Below are 20,588 nucleotides of genomic sequence, written 5' to 3' on the forward strand. Positions count from 1 at the left end.
ATAGGCGGGGCTTCGGATCTCTTTCCCGGGATCCCTGCGGAAGGCATGGAAGGTGCGTGAGAAGGGCCAGTTTTCCCAAGCGGGAGGGTGCGAGTGGTGCCGTTTGGTCTTGGAGCTGGACCCGCGGCCGGAAGTTTCCCTAGTTGCGTGCCGATTCGTGCCTGGCCCCGGTCCAGCCCGCTGGCCCCGGCACAGGCTCCGCAGTCGGTCTGGAAGTCAGTTTTGCCAAAATAATCAAAAGAGCGTCAGCAGATCCTGACACTCAAATTGTCGTTATAAATTAGCAACAGCAGAGCGCTTTCTCTGAAATCCCGTCAGTCAGAGTTCCTGGCCACAGAGTTTTTTCTGCTTGTAACAAAAGCTGTCATTCAGCGAGTGCTCACTGAGCCTCACCACGATACCTTGAAGTGTCATCAACAGGTGGGAAGTCGAGGCTTGGAGAGAATAAGAAAGATACCCGCTATGCTGCTGTCCTGCTCTGTGGCTGATACCTGATCTCGTTTGAGTTCCTTGAAGTCAGAGCGTTGTTTTTGGTTCCTAAATATGTGCTGTGTTTTGGGGCAAACAGATAATGACTCTCACGTGCTCCTCGCCCTCAAGGAGCCCCTATTCGGTAAGGGAACTCCTTAGAAGATTGTGGTACAGGCGGTAAGAGATTTTTTTCTCCATTTAACACATTCTAGTCAGCACCTACTATGTGCTGAGGGCTTCGTTTGTGGCTCAGCTGATAAAAAATCCGCCTGCAATGCGGGAGATCTGAGTTCGATCCCTGGGTTGGGAAGACCCTCTGGAGAAGGGAACAGGCTACAGCGCACTCCAGTATTCCGGCCTGGAGGATCCCATGGACTGTATAGCCCGTGGGGTCGCAAAGAGTCGTACACAACTGAGCGACTTTCCTTCACTATGTGCTGAAGTTGTAAGAGGGAACAAGACAGCCTTAGTCGCTACTGTGGTGGAACTTTGTCTGTCAAGGAATGTATTGGGCATTAAACAAGCAAATACACTGCGTTGGTGAGTGTCATGAATGAAACTTCATGAAGTCAAGGGTGTTCAGGTATAGAGTGCAGTAAGTCCTAACCTAACCTTGGGATCCAAGAAGACTTCTTTGTGGAAGTGACTTTCTAAAAACCTATGTCAGGTCATGTAGCTACTCAAAGCTTCCTGCTTGCTTTTCATTGACTTGGAATAAACCCAAATGCCTTACCTTGGCCTAACACTTTCTGGCTGTCTTGACTGCCTCCTCAGCTACTGCTCCCTCTTTCTCCTTTTCATTCTGGCCACATGGGTCTTGTTTCACACTCACCAAGCTCATTCTCACTTAGGGTCCTTGCTGTTGACTTTTCATCATTTAGGTTTCAGCCTAAATGACAATGTCTTCGGGGTTCGCTCTTAACACAAGATCCTGTTTTATTCTCTGGCATTTATGATATAAGCTAATGATCATAGGGACTTCTCTGGCGGTCCAGTGGTTAAGACTCAGTTCAGGGAACTTGGGTTCAGTCCCTGGTCTGGGAACTAAGATCCCACATGCCGCATGGTGCAGCCAAAAAGGAAAAACAAACAAACAAACGGATAATCACCTAATTGTTATCCACCTCCTCTTTGGAAAGTAAGTTCTATGGAAGTGGCCCTGGTCTGCGTAGTTCACGCACTTCCTTGCCCATGTCTGGTGTAATGTAGTTCAGTTCAGTTCAGTCACTCAGTCATGTCTGACTCTTTGCGACCCCATGAATTGCGGCACACCAGGCCTCCCTGTCCATCACCAACTCCTGGAGTTCACTCAGACTCACATGCATCGAGTCAGTGATGCCATTCAGCCATCTCATCCTCTGTCGTCCCCTTCTCCTCCTACCCACAATCCCTCCCAGCATCAGAGTCTTTTCCAATGAGTCAACTCTTCACATGAGGTGCCCAAAGTATTGGAGTTTCAGCTTTAGCATCAGTCCTTCCAAAGAACACCCAGGACTGGTCTCCTTTAGGATGGACTGGTTGGATCTCCTTGCAGTCCAAGGGACTCTCAAGAGTCTTCTCCAACACCACAGTTCAAAAGCATCAATTCTTCGGCACTCAGCTTTCTTCACAGTCCAACTCTCACATCCATACATGACCACTGGAAAAACCATAGCCTTGACTAGATGGACCTTTGTTGGCAAAGTAATGTCTCTGCTTTTCAATATGCTATCTAGGTTGGTCATAACTTTCCTTCCAAGGCATAAGTGTCTTTTAATTTCATGGCTGCAATCACCATCTGCAGTGATTTTGGAGCCCCCCAAAAATAAAGTCTGACACTGTTTCCACTGTTTCCCCATCTATTTCCCATGAAGTGATGGGACCAGATGCCATGATCTTAGTTTTCTGAATATTGAGCTTTAAGCCAACATTTTCACTCTCCTCTTTTACTTTCATCAAGAGGGTCTTTCGTTCCTCTTCACTTTCTTCCATAAGGGTGGTGTCATCTGCATATCTGAGGCTATTGATATTTCTCCCAGCAATCTTGATTCCAGCTTGTGCTTCTTCCAGCCTGGCATTTCTCATGATGTATTCTGCATATAAGTTAAATAAGCAGGGTGACAATATACAGCCTTGATGTACTCCTTTTCCTATTTGGAACCAGTCTGTTGTTCCATGTCCAGTTCTAACTGTTGTTTCCTGACCTGCATATAGGTTTCAGCAAATACTGGACAATTGTCTAAATAAAGAATGAATGAAAAAAATCAATGATATTTAAAAGTGAAGCCCCTGGGTAGCCTGAGGATGGGGGCTGGTTGTCAAGGGGGGGCCACCCGTGTGATTAGAGTTGTAACTTTCAGTCCCACCCACCTCAACCACCGTCTCCAAGAAAGGGAGAGAGGCTGGAGTTAAATCAGCCCCAGCGGTGACTCATTTAATCAGTTGTGCCCAAGTAACGAAGCATCCATAAAAAAACAAAAGTGAAGGGTTGTGAGAACTTTCAGGAATGAAGGGTTGTGAGAACGTTCAGGTTGGTGAGCGGCTGGGGGTGCTGGGAGAGCGCTCTGCTCCCCTGCCCACATGCATCGGCCAACGCGTCGCTCCCATCTGGCTCTCCCTGGCAGCCTAGTAAGGAGGATGTTTTCCTGAGCTCTCTGTGAGCCACTCTAACAAGTTAATCAAACCTCAGGAGGGGAGCCTGTAGGTCAGAGGCACAGGTGGCCACCTGGACTTGAAGCTGGGATCTGAAGTGGAGGGAGGGGAGAGGAGTCTTACAGGACTGAGCCGTTAACTTGTGGAATCTGATGCTGACTCCCAGTAGGCAGTGTCAGGGTTGAGTGCACCGCTTGGTGGTGGTGGAAAAAACACTGGAGAGGCCCTTGAGGTAACACATACTGTGTTGGATACTTGCCATGTGCCAGGCCCACACAGCTTTGCATATATTATCTCATCTTCACTTAACTCAGAAGTAGATGTAGTTTATCTTCATTTTACGGATGGACACTTTGAAACCATGAGAGGTTAACTAACTTACCCAAGATTGCACAGGTGGCTGTAACAGAGCTGGGATTCAAACCCAGTCAGCCTGGTCTTTAGAATCTATACTCCAAACAATTGTGTGTCCTGGATTCCTACGGACCTCTCTGAGAATTTGGACCTTATCCTGTGGGCCATGAGATGCCTTTGTAGGATTTTTTGGTTTTTTGGCTGTGTTTGTCTTAGTTGCGGCACGAGGGATCTTCGATCTTCATTGCAGCATGCAGGATCTTTATTTGTGGCATGTGGGATCTAGTTTCCTGACCAGGGATCGAACCTGGGCTGGGCCACCAGGGAAGTCCCTGAGGGATTCTAAGTAGAGAAGAAGAGAGGGGTGGGAGGGCCAGACAGCCTGAGTAGTCTGGGTGTTGCTTCCCACAGGAGCTGGGGTCTGGGTGGGTCCCAGGATATGGGCAGCATCATTTTCAGGAAGGAAAGAACTTTCTAGCAGAGAGAACTGCACATGCAGAGGACTTTTCCAGAGTTACAAGTAGTTGACTTTAGTTAGAGATTGAGGGGCTTCAAGGTGGGGGTTGCAGCGAGGCCAAGAGGGAGCCAGGTCCTGAAAGAGTTTGGACCTCCTCCTGCGTTGGCAGCATCGAGACCGTCACTGCGTCTCTGGGGTCCAGCCGTGTCAGTGTTGGAGTGACTAGCACCAGTTACCCACAGGGCTCGGAGCAAATGCCAGGTATCAGAGTGCCTGAGGCTAGAGAATGGGAGCACCAAGGCAGGGAAATCAGAGCCTGGCAGCACAAAGTTACAGCTCTGCCTCCATCCCGACCTTCACCAAGTGGTCACAGTGCTCGCAGTGTGGGAGACCTAGGTTCCATCCCTGGGTTGGGAAGATCCCCTGGAGAAGGAAGCGGCTACCCACTCCAGAATTCTTGCCTGGAGAATTCCATGGACAGAGGAGCCTGGCAGGCTACAGTCCATGGAGTCGCAGAGTTGGACACGACTGAGCGACTTTCACATTGACATCACAGAGCGCTCAGCGTGAAAGTGTGGAGGCTTCGAGAGGACTCGGCTATATCTGCCGAGACTTTTAAGGTAGAAACAATTCTCTTTGTCTCGTCCCAGAAACTTTCACATTCGTCCGCACGTCTTCATTTTCACAACAGGATCTGTCCAGTCGATGTAGTGTTTTAAATAGTCTTACTGTCGCAAATCACAAGGACCATTTTCCCCCCAACTGTGATCTTGAATTTCATAAAGTGATGTTTCTCTTCCTCCTTATTAGCAAAGACTCTTGGAACTGTAACGCCAAGAAAACCTGTCTTATCTGTCAGTGCAAGAAAAATTAAGGACAATGCGGCCGACTGGCATAATTTAATCCTGAAGTGGGAAACCCTCAACGATGGAGGTTTTGCTACTGCAAACAGTATCGCCAACATGAAAATCAGCTTGTCGTAAGTACTGGCAGAACACGTTCTGTGCGCTTCGGCCTTAGTGATCGGGCAGACGCTTGATGGGCGTCTTTTAGAGTGGGCCAGGTAGCCTCCAGCAACGTGGATAAACAAAGTGAACAAGCACTGATAGAACAGTGCGTGCAGGTGTGAAGGGTACGTGCGTTTTAGAAACAAAATTATGCTACAAATCGTTTGTGGTTACATCTGCATGTCAAATTATCAAAATGGATTGGGAGGAGACAGACTCAGGCGCTGGTACCTTCTGGGAGGACTGAATGGGATGGTGGGGCAGGTTCCACTTCATCTCCAGACTGCTGCTTTTTATTTCTGTGGTGTTGTGACTATCACTAGAAAATACATAGATTTGGCCTTTGTCCCTGTTCTTGGCACATGGCTCTTAAAACGCTTATGATTTCCTTAGGGACTTGACCTACGGAAGAATCTTTAGTTATAGTAATACTTGTTCTTTGGTCCTCCAGTTCCTGAATTAGCTCCAGAATGATTAAGGAGTGCCCTGTGGTCATAACAGGCCCCTTCCTAAGACATCCAAGCCTGTGTTAATAAGGGGGCTTTTTGGAAAACCCCTAAGGAGGGGGACACCAGCCGTGCAATTGGAGTTGGCACTGTCAGCCCCGCCCCCTCACCTGCACTCTGGGGAGGTTGAGTTAATCACCGATGGCCAATCATTTAATCAATTGTGACTTCGTAAGGAAGCCTCCATAAAAACCTGGAAGGACAGGGGTTTGGGTAGCTTCTAGGTTGGGGAACCTGAACGCTTCCCTGGGCCCTGATGCCACAGGGAGAGAAGCCCCTGGGCTTGAGACCCTCCCAGACCTTGCCCTGGTTATCTCCCTATGGTGACCAGGAGCCAGACGTGGTCAGAACACCCAGTGGGGTGTTCAGAGCAGAGGAGACATGCTGGAGTGTGTTTTCCCTTAGCAAGTTCTTTTAAAAAGACAAAAGAGAAACTGTAGACAAAAGAAAATGAAGAAATTGTTGGCAGTTACCAGTTCTGATTGAAAGATTTGCTTTATTATTCTTTGCATTTTCCTGTATATATATTTTTAGTTTGGGTTTTGTTTTTTTTTTTTTAATCAGCCTGGCTTACGCAAGGCCTCAAAAAATTTAATCAAGACTCAAGCTTGTTCCTACCCATGGAAATCTTTTAGTAAAAGGCGAAAGATTTAAATGACCTGAAGAGAAACATGAGTGTGGATCTATATATAGTAGTTTTGATTTCTCAGAGCTGCATATCTTTTGTCTACCGGCCGGAGTCTAGAGTCTTAACTTCTTGGGCTGGACCCCTGGCCCTCGCCAGCTCTCCCAAGCACATCAGACATGTCAGCCCTCTGGTCCCTTCTCCTGCTCAGCAAGTTCCATGAAGCAGTTCTTACCTGACTCCATAAGATGCTCTCTGAAGTTGGAGGTGGGGGGTGGGATACACTGGGAGTTTGGGATTGATACATACACACACACATACTGTAAATAAAATAGATAACTAATAAGGACCTACTATATAGCTCAGGGAACTCTACTTAATACTCTGTAATGGCCTAGATGGGAAAAGAATCTAAAAAAGAGTGGCTATATGTGTATGTATGGCTGATTCACTTGCTGTACAGCAGAAACTAACACAGCATTGTAAATCAAGTATGCTCCAAAAATCTTTTTTAAAACTTTTTGGTCTACAAAATGAAGAACAACGAGAAGATCTTCTCTGATAATCTTCTAATGTTTCATTTTCTCACTTAAATGTTGATTGTGGAGCCACTAGATTAATTTCAGGTGCCATGGATCACAGCTTTCCATTTACAAAACGCATTCCTAGCTGGCGGGCTCTGAGGAAATGACCATGTCTTGTCCACTGAAGACGCCACAGGGCTGGATTGAACTGACTTTGTTCTAGGGCAGAATCGAGCAGTGGATGGACATATTCCTTGTGTGCGTAAATAACATGTAAATATGATGATGTGAAATGACACCGGTGCAAACAGTCGATGATGACACATGTCCATGGATATTGAGTTTTCTAGGGTTCATCCTAATGAAGGGAGGCAACCTCATGGAGTGTGTTCTGTTCCTGCTTTTCCATCTGGTTCAGGAGCAAAGACAAGATAGAATTAGCGAGCAGCGGCCTGACTTCTGACGACGGTGCCGAAAAGGAGCACCCGGAATACAGCAGGGAGCTCGAGACGCTGTGCGAGGAGCTGCAGGCCACCCTGGAAGGCTTGGTAAGGTGTCGCCGCCCCGGGGCGAGTGTGCGCCGGCGCCCGGCAGGGTTCCACACTTCCCTCCTCCGAGATTTTGTTTGTCCCTCCTCCACCTCCTCGGTGGTCTCTTGCTCTGCCTGCCCCATAAATCTGGTTTCCGAGATGCTGTCCTGACCTTCCTTCTGATCGGCATGTCGCAGGGCAGTGTCCCTGCTCCCGGTCCCCACAGGAAGCAAATTAGGCTTGCGGGCTGCTCGCCTCTACTCAGCAGCCGTCCAGAGGCGAGTGGGCACCACTGCGTGCCAGCAGGGCTCTACTTATGGACGCTGAGCTGTGAGTTTCATACAGCTTTCATGTGTCACATGAAATATTCTGCTTTTGATTTTTTTTTCAACCACTTAAAAATGTAAAACCCATTCTTAGCTCAAGGGACACCCAAAAATAGATGGAGCTGGATCTGGCCTGAGAGCCCTGATCTCACCCATAAGAGATGCTCTGAAGTGTTGTTTAACTCAAGGCTGGATGTCGGTACCCACCACGCTGGCCACCTCGTGTGGACGAAACACCCTCGTCTCAGCCAGACACAGGGATAGGGTTTTACACATCTTCAACACAGATAACTAAAGCTTCTCCACATAGAGCGTCTATATGTTCTAACATTTCTTGATGTGTTTCTAATGCTTTACATGCTTCCTTATCTTTTTAAACAGCATATGTCGAGTATCATTGTATTTCTTCAAGATACCACTTGTTCAAAGTCAGGATTCCGCCTATTAAAGGCAGACTATAGGTTTATGAGTTTTTCAGAAAAGAAGCACATCCTTTATAAGCTGTAATGGCTTCTGAAACATGAAAATGAGAAAAATAAATAGGGCACCAAGGACATCTTGGTTTCGCCTTTCCTTTGATCGAAATGCACTACTGTCTTCAGGATATTTTGCTGCGGGGGTGGGGTGGGGGGGAGCTATCTGTCTCCTCTAAGTAAAGATCAGGGTTTTGTGATTGTCCTGGTTTGTAACACCGCCTTCGGGTGGTGCTGTGATAAGAAACAGTTGCCCACCTGCCCCACCCCTCGCAGGCGGTGCTCAGGCAGAAACAGGCCTGTGTCGTTGATCCTCAGGCAGAAACAGGCCTGTGTCGTTGATCCCTTCTCAGCACTCCCACTGCTAGGAAGGCTGGAGGGGAAGGCGTGTAGGTGTTTGCTTTGTCGCATCTCTGTGGTCACTGCTGTGTCTCCAGTAATTGGGTCATTGACCTCAGCTTCTGGACCTAGGCTTCCTGAATCGACACAAGCAGAGTAATCAATGTTTTCCCCCACATCAACCCGTTTGATTTTGGCAAGTGGTTTTGTTTGGACAAAACACCAGTGCACACATTGCTTGAAAGCGAAAAAACTGGATGGCTAAGTTCCTATATTGAAATGTTTATTTCTGGTCACTCTTAGCTTGTACTTGTCAGTTTTTATTGTTTATTTCTGGTCACTCTTAGCTTGTACTTGTCAGTTTCTGTTGTTTCCTTGAAGTCTAGTTGGTTTGCAACATTGTGTTCCTTTGTGCTGTAAAGCAAAGTGATTCAGTTACACATGTACACATACTGTCTCTCATATCCTTTTCCATTATGGTGTGTTACGGCATATAGAATATAGTTCCATGTGTATACTGAAATGCTTTCAACAAAGTTAAGGACAGGCAGCCAGGCTGTCGTCTGTTGGTCGACGTGGCAACACTTGCACCAGAACTTCATCATCCGTGGCCTACCGCCTCCCTCTCCACACAAAACATCTCACAGAACCCCCAGCTGGATCAGAACGAGAAACACTTCAGGCACATGCTAACGTGACTTTTACGAAACGTAAAAACCCTGGGAAGGATTTTGTTTCTAAATGCCATTTGGCTTTCTTTAGCACGCAGTTCCCTCATTTATAACTCTGTGCATATGCACACCACGGTGGGGAAGGAGGGCTTGGGCAGGAACAAGGGGAAGAGGCTGTTCGCCTCCCATTTCAGGCAAGGCAGGAGGGACTGACTGGTTTTGCTTGCGTGGTCCCCATTCTCCCTGTTCTCGCGTGGCTGTCTGGTGCCATGGGACCCCCTTCCCCAGCCCCGCTGACTGTGCAGAGGAGGGGTGGCCTGGGGGGGTGTCAGACCTGAGTCAAGGTCCAGAAAACCCAGCCTGATGGACTGAGCAGGTGACACGTCCTGTCCGTGGCCCCTCCACCCACAGCAGGGCAGCTGAAAATGGCCGCTAGGTTTGAGGTGACCGCATGCCCCACAGTGGCTCTAGTTCCCAAGGCCTGCTAAGTTGCTTCAGTCGTGTCCGACTCTGTGCGACCCCATAGATGGCAGCCCACCAGGCTCCCCCGTCCCTGGGATTCTCCAGGCAAGAACACTGGAGTGGGTTGCCATTTCCTTCTCCAATGCATGAAAGTGAAAAGTGAAGGTGAATTGGTGTCCGACTCTTAGCGACCCCATGAGTGCAGCCCACCAGGCTCCTCCGTCCATGGGATTTTCCAGGCAAGAATAGTGGAGTGGGTGCCATTGGCTTCCTTCAGACAAAGCCTGGGCCAGGCTCCTCCATCCATGGGATTCTCCAGGCAAGAGTAGTGGAGTGGGGCGCCATTGGCTTCCTTCAGACAAAGCCTGGGCCAGGCTCCTCCGCCCATGGGATTTTCCAGGCAAGAGCACTGGAGTGGGGCGCCATCGCCTTCCTTCAGACAAAGCCTGGGCCAGGCTCCTCCGTCCATGGGATTTTCCAGGCAAGAGCACTGGAGTGGGGTGCCACTGCCTTCCTTCAGACAGCCTGGGCCAGGCTCCTCCGTCCATGGGATTTTCCGGGCAAGAGCACTGGAGTGGGCGCCATCGGCTTCCTTCAGACAGCCTGGGCTGACCCTGGGTGCTAGCTGTCAGGCCCCGAGCTCTCTGCCCCAGTGGGTTTGTTCTATTTTAAATGGAATAAGTGGTTCAAGGGACTGCCCTGGTGGTGCAGTGGTTAGGACTCAGTTCTCACTGCTGTGGGCCCCAGGTTCAATCCCCCGTTGGGGAACTAAGATCCTGCAAGCTGCATAGCATGGCCAAAAAAAAAACATAAAGTAGTTTGAGAATTAGTTCTCAGTTTCAAAACCAAAGTTGATGTTACGAGAATATTGATATCATTATTCCTGTTTTCCTCCAGCCTTTAGAGAGAATGGTTTCCCAGGCTTGACTTGTCCTTGAATCTGGCCTTGGTGGAGGGTGGAGGTGTCCGTGTCCCTCAGCTGGACGAACATTTCGCAGTGAGGGCTCTTGCCTTTAGGAGGGACGTGGCGCTGCGAGCGTGTCACTTCAGGGCTGTGGCGTGTGTGATTTTGGTGTCGTTATTGTTGAATGAGCCCCCGGATGGAGCTGGCCCCTCCGGCCCAGGCTGGAGCCTCCGGGGTTTCCTTTGCTGTCCTTGGGCTCATCAGCTCTTTTAAGCATTAGGTGGCAGCGGGAAGCTGCCGCAGGACGCAGAGGGCAGGGCTGGGGATGGGATGTCGAGGCCTGGCCTCGTCCCGAGCTCAGCAACCTTGAGAATTTTCCCAGCTGTCATCCGGAAGTGATGAGTCCTACCTCCTGGCGTCGGGCCAAATGAAATATCGAACCTGGAAAGATTTGGGAACAGAGTCTGGTCCTTTAAAAACTAATGTTAGCTAAATTTAGTTCAGCCGCTTCATGTAGTTAGAGAGTGCTTGAAGGACCAGGTGCAGGGAATTAAGATTTTGATGACTGGTAGAGCTTTTCTTACACCCCGCTGTGTACATAAAGCTAACTTCATACTTAGGGCCAAGGCAATGGCACCCACTCCAATACTCTTGCCTGGAAAATCCCATGGACGGGGGAGCCTGGTAGGCTGTAATCCAGGGGATCGCTAAGAGTTGGACACGACTGAGCGACTTCCGTTTCACTTTTCACTTTCCTGCATTGGAGAAGGAAATGGCAACCACTCCAGTGTTCTTGCCTGGAGAATCCCAGGAGTGGGGGAGCCTGGTGGGTGGCCGTCTATGGGGTCGCACAGAGTCGAACATGACTGAAGCAACTTAGCAGCAGCAGCAGCAGACCCTACAATGGGGCTTCCCAGGTGGCGCTAGTGGTAAAGAACCTGCCTGCCAATGCAGGTAGACATAAGAGACCCGGGTTCGATCCCTGAGTTAGGAAGATCCCCCGGAGGGGCGCATGGCAACCCACTCCAGTATTCTTGCCTGGAGAATCCCATGGACAGAGGAGCCTTGTGGGCTACAGTCCATGGGGTCACACAGAGTTGTCCATGACTGGAGTGACTTAACATGCACGCACACAGACCTATGCTACTGAAATCCGAAAGCTTGGTCACTGCACGTGTTTGTCTTCACAAACACTGACGTGGCTCCGACCGGGCGCCCCGCAGGCACTCGCTTAGTCCCCTGGCCCCTGTGTTAGCAGGCAGTCTGTTGGGCTGGGCCCCACTGCAGCAAGCTCCTGACGTGCACCAAGGCACCGTCAGCTCACGTGCTCGCTGTTGCCTCCCCGTGTGCAGCATGCTGGGCTGCCTTTTGTTATTACAGTTTTATCAACAATGAAACCAAGCCTCAGAGGTCTCAGTGAACTTGAAACCAAGCAGGACACGGAAGCCTTTTTGTCCCACCTTTCTTGTTTGTAGGCAAGACCCCAGGCTCGAGACCTGCCTGGTGGTCCAGTGGCTAAGACATCACGCTCCCAGTGCAGGGGACCCGGGTTCAATCCCTGACTGGGGAACTAGATCCCACGTGCTGCAGCGAAGATCAGAGATCCCAAGTGCTGCAGCTAAGACCTGGCACAGCCAGATAAATAAATACGGGGCTTCCCTGGAGGCTCAGTGGTAAAGAATTCGCCTGCCAATGCAGGAGACATGGGTTCGATCCCTCGTCTGGGAAGATCCCACATCCCGCCGAGCAGCTAAGCCCGTGAGCCACAACTACCGAGCCTCTGCTCTAGAGCCCGTGCTTGGCAACAAGAGAAGCCACTGCAGTGAGAAGCCCGAGCACCGCAACCAGAGGGTGCCCCCCAACCTGCTCGCTGCAACTAGAGAAAAGCCCCACAGCAACAAAGACCCAGCACAGCCAAAAACCATTAAATAAAATTGTAATGAATAAATAATTTGTTTTTAAAAAAAGACTCCAGCCTCCCTGACCTTCCCTGAGTTCCAAAGGGTGGATTCCAGCAGTTGCTAATTTAGAGAGGAGCAGTCAAGAAACTACTTGAGGCAAGATTAAAGGGACCCAAGAAACTCATCAAGATTAGGAGGCCTGACCACCTGAGACCAGGCCCTACACACACCCTAATCTTATTGGCAACCCCACCCCTTGTGGCTGTAAAACTCCTCGTCAAATACCCCTGGGCCGCAGACACACAGTTTTTAAGAGCAAGAGGCTGCCATGTCTTCTTTTGCCTGGCAAAGCAATAAAGCTGTTCATTTCTACTTCACCCAAAACTCTGTCTGAGATTTGATTCAGCACTGGTGCACAGAGGCTGAGTTTTTGGCATCAAACTCAAAGGCAGTTCATCAGAGTCAGAGGTGAGCTCATTTCATGCCTCTTCTCCTGTCTTTCATTCCATGAAAGGGAGAGCCTGCCTTGCCACCCCTCTAGGTCTTCGGTGCTAAAAAGTGAGTGATGTTCAGAGAGCTAGTGCTCAGCAAGCTTCCTCTTCTCCAGCAATGGAGATCCAGGGTTTATTACTGAAGTAAACCAAACTTGTGTAATCAAAGCAACCGTTCACCTCCATCTCCCAGAAGTTTGCTGCACACGGAGTGAATGGTGTTGAGTTATTGGACTTACCTCTCAACAGACTTACATTTCTTAGCTTTGAAATCTTCAGAGTTACTGAATCTAAGACTGAATTTCCAATAATATTCTCATAGTCTAAGTTAATATCTTTTTCAGACGAAAATACAGATGAAGATGGAAAAGCTGTCTTCAACCACCAAGGGCGTTTGTGAACTAGAGGATTACCATCATGGGGAGGAGAGAAAGCGCCCCCCGCTCTTCCACACATGGCCCACAGCTCATTTTTGTAAGTCGTTCTTTGTGCCTGCTTTTCAAGGGTAGATCCTGAGAGCATTTCATGCCATTTAGATCTGGCCCTCTAAAGCTGACAAGACTTTGAAAGTCAATTCAGAAGGATCCATTGGGAGGGAGGGAGATGGAGGCATCTTAGATGAGTGTTTCTTCTTGGCTTTAATTACCTACTAACCAGCAAAGACTCATTGGAAAAGACCCTGATGCTGGGAAAGATTGAGGGCAGGAGGAGGAGGGGGCAACAGAGGATGAGATGGTTGGATGGCATCACCAACTCAATGGACATGAGTTTGAGCAGGCTCCGGGAGATGGTGAAGGACAGGGAAGCCTGGCGGCTGCAGTTCACAGGGTCGCAGAGTCGGATACGTCTTAGTGACTGAACAACAATCAGCAAAGAGTGTTAAACATCATTAGAGACCCATGAAGCAAGCTGCCGTTAGTCCTTTAAAGCCAGTGGGCAGAATGAGCTTAGCCACCTCAGCAGAGGCAGGATTTTTTTATTTTTTTGGTAGAAAGATAGATTTTCACTTTTTGTTTTGCTTTGTTCAAAAAGTAAATGGGGATCACTTTAGCCTGCCCCATGAAGGCAGGCTGCTGGGAAAACAAACCCCATTACTTAATAAATTGTGCAGTAAGGGCTGTTTTTAGCATCATTAGTTTAAAAGAAGGGCTAAACTATTTGATGTCGCTTTGAGACCTCACTTCTAAATAAGGGAGAAGGATAAAATCACCTAATGTAATGTGTTCATTGAATGTTGTCGGTCTGAGATGAGTGCACTCTGTATAGTGACTGTAGGCTCCTAAGAGCTGTGTAGAGAAGGTTACAGGTGCTTTTTAATTCCATGACACTCATTTCCCTTGTTATCTGATCCTGATCTACACTGGCCAGAGTCCGTCTTCCTCGTAGTTCTGCTGCTGACTCTGGCTTTTAAGGAGCAGCTTTTCAAAGTCCCTGGTGGTCCGGTGGTCAGGACTTGGTGCTGCCACTCCAGAGGGCATGGGTTCAATCCCTGGTCCAGGCACTAAGATCCCATAAGCAGTGCAGCAGGGCCAAAAAATCCCCCTCCAGCAAATGCTGCTGTTCGAGGGGGCCCGCGTTTGTTGCAGATGAGGTCTCCCGCAAGCTCTCGGACATGTACAGCCAGGAGCTCCGCCTGAAGCGCACGGTGGTGGAACAGCTGGCACACACGGCCGACCGCGACCTCGCCCTCAGCTACCTGTCCATGTGGCTGCACCAGCCCTACCTGGAGGCTGGGAGCAGGCTGCTTCTGGAGAGCATGCTGCTGGAAACCGGGCACCGCGTGCTGTGACCTCCCCCCACGCCTCCGGGCTCCAGACCCCCCCAGCGGACAGACTTCCAGGTGGGCGCTGGGCGGCACCCTGGGATCACGCCCCCGGCTGCACCCTGGGTCAGGCCGTGCTCGATCCTTGCACCGGCTCTCTGCAGCCTCTCCAGACACTGTCTACCACTCAGCCTTGTCTGCACCTGTTGTGAATGTGGCATCTATGAAGACTTCCGCATGAAATAAATGAGTTCCTCAACTAAACGACTGAGTGATCTGGTTTTTGTCAATTAGGTCTATTTTACATAGATTCCACTTGCATAGAAAATGCCTGGTTTAATATTTGTGTTGTTAAAATTGTGGGACTGTATAAGCTTTGTAACTACAACTAAGATGGGTGGGACTCGCGGTAAAGAATCTGCCTGCCAACGCAAGGAATGTAAGAGATTTGGGTTCAGTCCCCGGGCTGGGAAGATCCCCTGGAAAAGGAAATGGCAACCCACTCCTGTGTTCTTGCCTGAAAAATTCCATAGACAAGAGGAGCCTGGTGGGCTCCAGTCCCTGGGGTCCCAAAGAGTTGGACACGACTGAGTGCACATTAGCTTTGTAATTGCAACTAGTGTCTAAAATACTTTAGAGGTCACTGAATAAAGATCAGCATCATGCAAATGAGAACTAGCTACCAAAAAATTGCCCATCTTTGTACTTAGGCCATGACAGGCCAGGTGAAGTGTCTTCCATGTCCTTCTGGTTTAAATCCTAGTTTGGCAATATCTGCAACCAGATATTGGGGGTCAGTTCTGCCATTGCTCCCCCAGAAACAGAAGTCTAAGAAATGTCATGCTGTGATACGGGATGTAGTCTCATGACACTCAAGTCCTAGCAGCTCAGGAACAAGTGCTTCCCAGGCAAAGAAAGAAAATATCCAGAAATAAAAGACTGTATGTGATGGGGGTGTATTTGGAGCGAATCTCACTGTGTAAGTTGGCATGTGCAAAGCATTCCAAAGCAGCACTTAGAACTTCTTGTTCTCTCCTTTGCAGTATTTATTAGAACCCAACCATAATAGTAGCCCGTCAGATGTCCTGCAGCCTGGAAACCGCCTGGCTGGCATTCGGCAGAAGGGGCATCCTGCCCCCAGGGCTCCCTGCCGTGGTCCCAAGCCAGGTGGGCAGGACCAGCCCTCCTCAGAGGCATGGGGTCAGTTTTTAGGATTGGGATGGGGTGTGGTACTTAAAAAAGAGTAAATGTTCTTCAGGGGAGACACTGAAGAACTGCTCAACCTTTCTAGGGCATATCCTGTCTTCTCGACACCTCACCCATGGACACCAAGGTTGCCAGGGAGATCTAATGGGAATGAATGACGCTGCTGATGCTGAAGCCCAGCCTCTGTGCACCGGCGCTGAAGTGAATCTTGGAGACAGTTTGGGGTGAAGTAGAAAAGAATTGCTTTGTCAGGTGAAGGAAGGGGGCCACGTTGGGCTAATGCCCTCAAAACTGTGTCCTGAGCTTCCATGGTGGCTCAGTGGTAAAGAATCCGCCTGCCAACGCAGGAGACATGGGTTCGATACCTGAGCCAGGAAGATCCCAGATGGCAAAGCGCAATGAAACCCCTGTGCTACAACTACTGAGGCCGTGCCCCAGAGCCTGTGCCCCGCAACACGGGAACTCAAGCAGTGAGAAGCTCGAGCACTGTGACGAGAGTAGCCCCCGCTTGCAGCAGCTGGAGCAAAGCCTGCACAGCAGCAGGACCCAGCACAGCAGCAGGACCCAGCACAGCCGAATATAAATAAATAAAAAATAGCTGTGTCCCACCCGGGGTGAGGGTGAGGGGTTGTGTGGTGTCTTATAGTCAAAGGGGCAGGCTTTCTGCTTAGTACCCCGAAGGGCCTGCATTCTTCAAAGCCAGAGGTCATCTGGAGTCGGGGTGACCTCTCTGGAGAATGTTTCATTGAGTAGTTAACATGTTCCATTTTTTGGGACACCTACCCAGCAGAAGAGCTAGAAGATACTGTTCTATGTATCCTGAATATTAATTTGAAGGACTGAAGCTGAAGCTTCAATACTTTGGCCATCTGATGGGAAGAACTGACTCTTTAGAAAAGATTCTGATGCTGGGAAAGATTGAAGGCAGACAGAGAAGGGGACCACTGAGGATAAGATGGTTGGATGGCATCACAGACTCAGTGGACATGAGTTTGGGCAAGCTCAGGGGCTTGGTGATAGACAGGGAAGCCTGGCGTGCTGCAGTCCATGGGGTCCAGAGTCAGACACGACTGAGAGACTGATCAGATCGTTTGAGGAGGAACCGTGACCTGCGCGGGGCTGCACTATTATTTCTCAACAGCTCCTCCCTGTTGCTCTATGCCCTCCCTTCCCTGACTCAGTTCAGCCCCTCAGTCCAGCCTCCCTGATGAGCAGCTGTCTGAAGCTGCCCTTTGGAACTCAGAGGCTCCCCAGGTGGTGCAGTGGTGAGGGATCTGCCTGCCAATCTGGGAGACACAAGAGACACAGGTTTGATCCCTTGGTCGGGAAGAGGCCCTGGAGGCGGGCATGGCAACCCAGTCCCTGAGAATAAAGCCCACTCCTCCACAGCACAGGGAGGGCACAGCCCACAGCCCCGGCCCCAGCGTCCAGGGTCCCTCCTGAGGGTGTCGGCCAAGGTGGGGAAAGGACAGCTGTGCCCTTTTGATGCTCTCATCTGAGTGTGGACAAATGGCCCTCTCTTTCTCCCTGATAGAGCCCAGGAAAACATTCCAAGAAGAGACGGAAAGACCTTGCTTGATAAGTGGCTTTATAAGCGGGACACGGAGGGGCTGCAGCTCCTGCCCTGTGCCTCACTCTCCCTATCCACCGAGTGCCAGCACAAACAACTCTCTCCCCTACTGCCCAATAAAATGCTGCCCAGATAGCAAGCTTGCATATTTATTTATTGAACCCAGAAGCAGCTTCTCGTGTGGACTAAGTCTGGTATAAAGCAGCACATCGCTGAGGAGAAAGGGGACGTCATTTTCTGTGACTGGGGGCAGGGGAGGCAACCCAGAACCAGTGTGGTGCCACCTGCAGCAGCTGTCAGAGGCTCCCAGGGGCAGATGTGTCAGAGGGACCCATCACCAGGCAACACACCCACCATCATCACAGCAAGCAAGATGTAGAAAAAGGTGGACAGTGAGGTAGAAAGACGTTGTTCATTATAAATAAAATGTTCATTTGTGTCAGTATTCACATTAGAAAAATACACGTTCCTTGAAACACACCTTCTCTGGGTAAAATCCACACAGATCTAGGGCTGCGGCTCTGACCCCATCTCACTGAGAGGGCTGCGTCTCCAAGCCTCCAGAGGAGCTGTTCCGGGGGGCCCGCCTGCAAGGCAGGCCCCTCCACGTCCATCACTGTGACAATATTCCCCTCCCTGGACACTACGGAACCCGAAAGGAACAAGGGAAGCCCGTCAGAGTCTGAACAGCCGTCTGCTCCTGTTCCTGAGACAAGAGCATGGGGCACCCATCGCTGAGTTCAAAAGCCATGGCCTCCCGGACGGCAGCGCTGCCTCCAGCCCCTGGTCTGTGTGCCTCTCAGAGGAGCTGGGCCCAGCCCCCTGCGGCCTGCAGGGCCCCCTCAGGACTTGGCATCTGCCCCGGCTGGGCCGAGGCCCCGCTTGGACTCGGTGCTGTGCACACAGTTGGCTGGCACGGCATCCATGGACCACGCTTTCCTGGGCAGAGGGGCAGGGGCCTCACCGGCGCTGGACTCGGGGCTGCTCGGGTGGGAGCCACACGCCTCACGGAAACTTCCTGCCTCTGAGTTTCCAGGCTGGAGACTGAAGCGCTGCAGAGAACCGGGCTCCCCAGGCCAGCCCCAGTATCTGGACGTTCTCCCCGGGGAGTGCTGCCAGCTGGTGCTGGGCCCGCGTCCCCGGTTCCCCTAAGGGACAGGGGAGCCCTGGCCCAGGGCATCCGGGCACAGGGCAGTGGGGTCTGCAGGCCCACCCCGAGCTGTCCAACCAGCCAGTGCTGCCGGCCGGTGGCCCGCCTGTGCCACGCTGCCCTCGCGCTCGGGAGCCGGGATCGAGGGGCTTTCCTCAGGACGGGGAGAGGCGACCCCACTCACTCGGGGAGTAAAACCTAAACGGTTCAGAAAAACAGAGTCAGTTGTGAACTGCTGCCAGTCACGTATCACTATCCAACCAAGCTAGTCCAAAGTAACTTTCCTGCCCCTGAAACAGAAACAGAAACCCTCCTTGTTACTTGGCAGCTTCCAGGAATGGATGAAGCTGAAAGGAAACGCAGACCTGTGAGGCGAGGGGAGCTGTGTTCCAAACAGGTGCCAGACAGCCCTCATTGTTCTGTGAATAAACCTGCCCTCCTGTCTGGAAGAATTAAGTCCTAACTTCTGAAGGGGAGGAGGCCTCTTTATATTAGAGACCTAAGGATCAGGTAAGGTTATTAGGCAGCTGTGATAACATTTTGGAAAGTTGCTGCTGCTGCTGAGTCGCTTCAGTCGTGTCCGACTCTGTGCGACCCCATAGATGGCCTACCACCAGGATCCTCTGTCTCTGGGACTCTGCAGGCAAGAACACTAGAGTGGGTTGCCATTTCCTTCTCCAATGCATGAAAGTGAAAGTGAGGTCGCTCAGTCATGTCCGACTCTGTGCGAACCCATAGACGGCCTTCCACCAGGCTCCCCCGTCCCTGGGATTCTCCAGGCAAGAACACTGGAGTGGGTTGCCATTTCCTTCTCCAATGCATGAAAGTGAAAATGAAAGTGAAGTCGCTCAGTGGTGTCCGACTCTTAGTGACCCCATGGACTGCAGCCCACCAGGCTCCTCCGTCCATGGGATTTTCCAGGCAGGAGTGCTAGAGTGGGGTGCCATTGCCTTCTCCTTTGGAAAGTTACGCCTGCGATATATTCCAGGTGTCTCATGGATCCGTTCTGGCTAGCACCAAAATAAAAACCAGAACATGTCTTGTTTTCCAACGTTAACTCTCAGCTGGCACTGAGAGCCAAGTCTCACGAAAGCCAAGCTCACATGTCCTGTGACCAGTCCCTGCTCTCAGGTCTCCCCAACTCCTCAGGGCCCTCCCAGGTACCACCCACTCAGCACCACGAGGCAGCTCTTTATTCCAATAGAGGACTCAAGGAAACCCCAAAGACCTGAGACTCCTGGGGAATAAACACTGGGAGGCTGGGGTAAAACTCTTGAGAAACCAGAGGGGTCTCTGAAACGCGGCCACAGGAGCGCCGTCCCCCCTGAGCAGCAGGTCTCTGAGCCCCGGGGTGCACACCGCGAGGGCTGTCTTACCCACACCAGCCGCTGGGGCACACGCGGCCGGCCTCTGCAGGCCCCCGTCTTCAGCAGGACACTCGTCTCTCCTGGTCCTTTTCACTGAGGCCAGCCCGTCCCCTGCAATCTAGGGAGAGAAGGCCCAACCAGCTAAGACTAGGAAGAAACAGGCCAACCGGCACCTCTTCTCCCTGGAGAAGTGCTGTGAGTCCCAGCGGTCCACCCCAACAATTCCCCGATGGCGCCCCTCGGGCCATGCCCACCTCATTCGCCCTCTTTTGCGGACCTGCTCCCTCCAGCTCCTCTGGGGCCTCCTCCGGGCTGGTGCACTTGCAGGGAATGCAGTCTGCATGTACTTCTTTTTTCCTTAGGAATTCCTCTGTGATTCCTATGGACTCGGCAACCTGAGAAGAAAGGGGCCCATAGAGATGCTTCACTCAAAACACAAGATTCAGAAGCATGTCCACACTTCAGAATAAAGGCCTGAGTCTGAACCCATGGAGCCCCTTTGTACAGCAAGGTGCCATGAGGACAATGGGAAGGATGAGGACGCACTGGCATCACGGCTGCACGACGTTAGTCTGACTCCACGGTAACTTTCTTGCCCACTGTTCCTCCTGGATGGCATCCACGCCTGCTCATCTGGCAGGTTATGTATGAACAGGTAGGTGACCACTGCCAACCGGGGCATCTATGTGAGGCTTAGTGAAAAATCCATTACATTAAAAAAAAAAAAATATGTAATTTAAGGCGATAAAACATAGGGCCTCCCTGGTGGCTCAGGGGTAAAGGATTCGCCTGCTGATGCAGGAGACACAGGTTTGACCCCTGGTCCAGGAAGATCCCACATGCCTCGGGGCAACGAAGCCC

General features: G+C 50.8%; 2 protein-coding genes and 1 non-coding gene across 21 annotated transcripts in view; 1 reads left to right on the top strand and 2 right to left on the bottom strand.

Moving 5' to 3' along the window:
• On the top strand, nt 1–14,698 carry CINP (cyclin dependent kinase 2 interacting protein). 3 transcript variants are annotated; one of them, XM_086362857.1, is made up of 5 exons: nt 1–1,011; nt 4,724–4,892; nt 6,994–7,123; nt 13,017–13,146; nt 14,259–14,698. In XM_086362857.1, exons 1-5 carry the CDS (start codon nt 975–977, stop codon nt 14,459–14,461), a joined length of 669 nt encoding a protein of 222 aa, XP_086218983.1. In that variant the 5' UTR covers nt 1–974; the 3' UTR covers nt 14,462–14,698. The 3 variants fall into 3 exon arrangements, with proteins under 3 accessions (XP_086218983.1, XP_086218982.1, XP_086218985.1); XM_086362856.1 differs by having other exon boundaries at nt 1–613; XM_086362859.1 differs by having other exon boundaries at nt 1–52.
• Nucleotides 5,989–6,105, bottom strand: LOC147348920 (U5 spliceosomal RNA). The gene has a single exon (XR_015150805.1). It is a non-coding gene; the product is annotated as a U5 spliceosomal RNA (small nuclear RNA).
• ZNF839 (zinc finger protein 839) overlaps nt 8,510–20,588 on the bottom strand; it is a 23,555-nt gene continuing 11,476 nt past the window's right edge. For 9 of the 17 annotated variants that reach the window (XR_015149390.1, XR_015149395.1, XM_086362851.1 and 6 more), the window contains 3 exons: nt 19,982–20,122; nt 19,737–19,845; nt 17,344–18,558 (listed from right to left, as the gene is read on the bottom strand). Coding sequence is in view for 9 of the 17 variants with exons in the window: in XM_086362851.1 (XP_086218977.1) it covers nt 18,359–18,558; nt 19,737–19,845; nt 19,982–20,122 (450 nt within the window). In the remaining 8 variants the exon portion in view is untranslated. Of the gene's footprint in view, nt 10,722–17,343; nt 18,559–19,734; nt 19,846–19,981; nt 20,123–20,588 lie in introns of those variants that run through there. The other 8 variants (XR_015149396.1, XR_015149387.1, XR_015149392.1 and 5 more) reach the window with 6 other exon arrangements.

This window comes from Bos grunniens, chromosome 21 (assembly GCF_055505025.1).
Source record: "Bos grunniens cultivar Pamir isolate PY7600 chromosome 21, Bosgru_T2T1.0, whole genome shotgun sequence".
Classification (NCBI taxonomy): domain Eukaryota; kingdom Metazoa; phylum Chordata; class Mammalia; order Artiodactyla; family Bovidae; genus Bos; species Bos grunniens.

What these genes read in the sequence shown, in the direction of transcription:
- CINP (XM_086362856.1), top strand. Translation starts at nt 544, where the DNA reads ATGTGCTGTGTTTTGGGGCAAACAGATAATGACTCTCACGTGCTCCTC. An exon ending in AACATGAAAATCAGCTTGTC is followed by an intron (nt 4,893 to 6,993) that starts GTAAGTACTGGC and finishes CATCTGGTTCAG; the next exon opens with GAGCAAAGACAAGATAGAAT. An exon ending in AGGCCACCCTGGAAGGCTTG is followed by an intron (nt 7,124 to 13,016) that starts GTAAGGTGTCGC and finishes TATCTTTTTCAG; the next exon opens with ACGAAAATACAGATGAAGAT.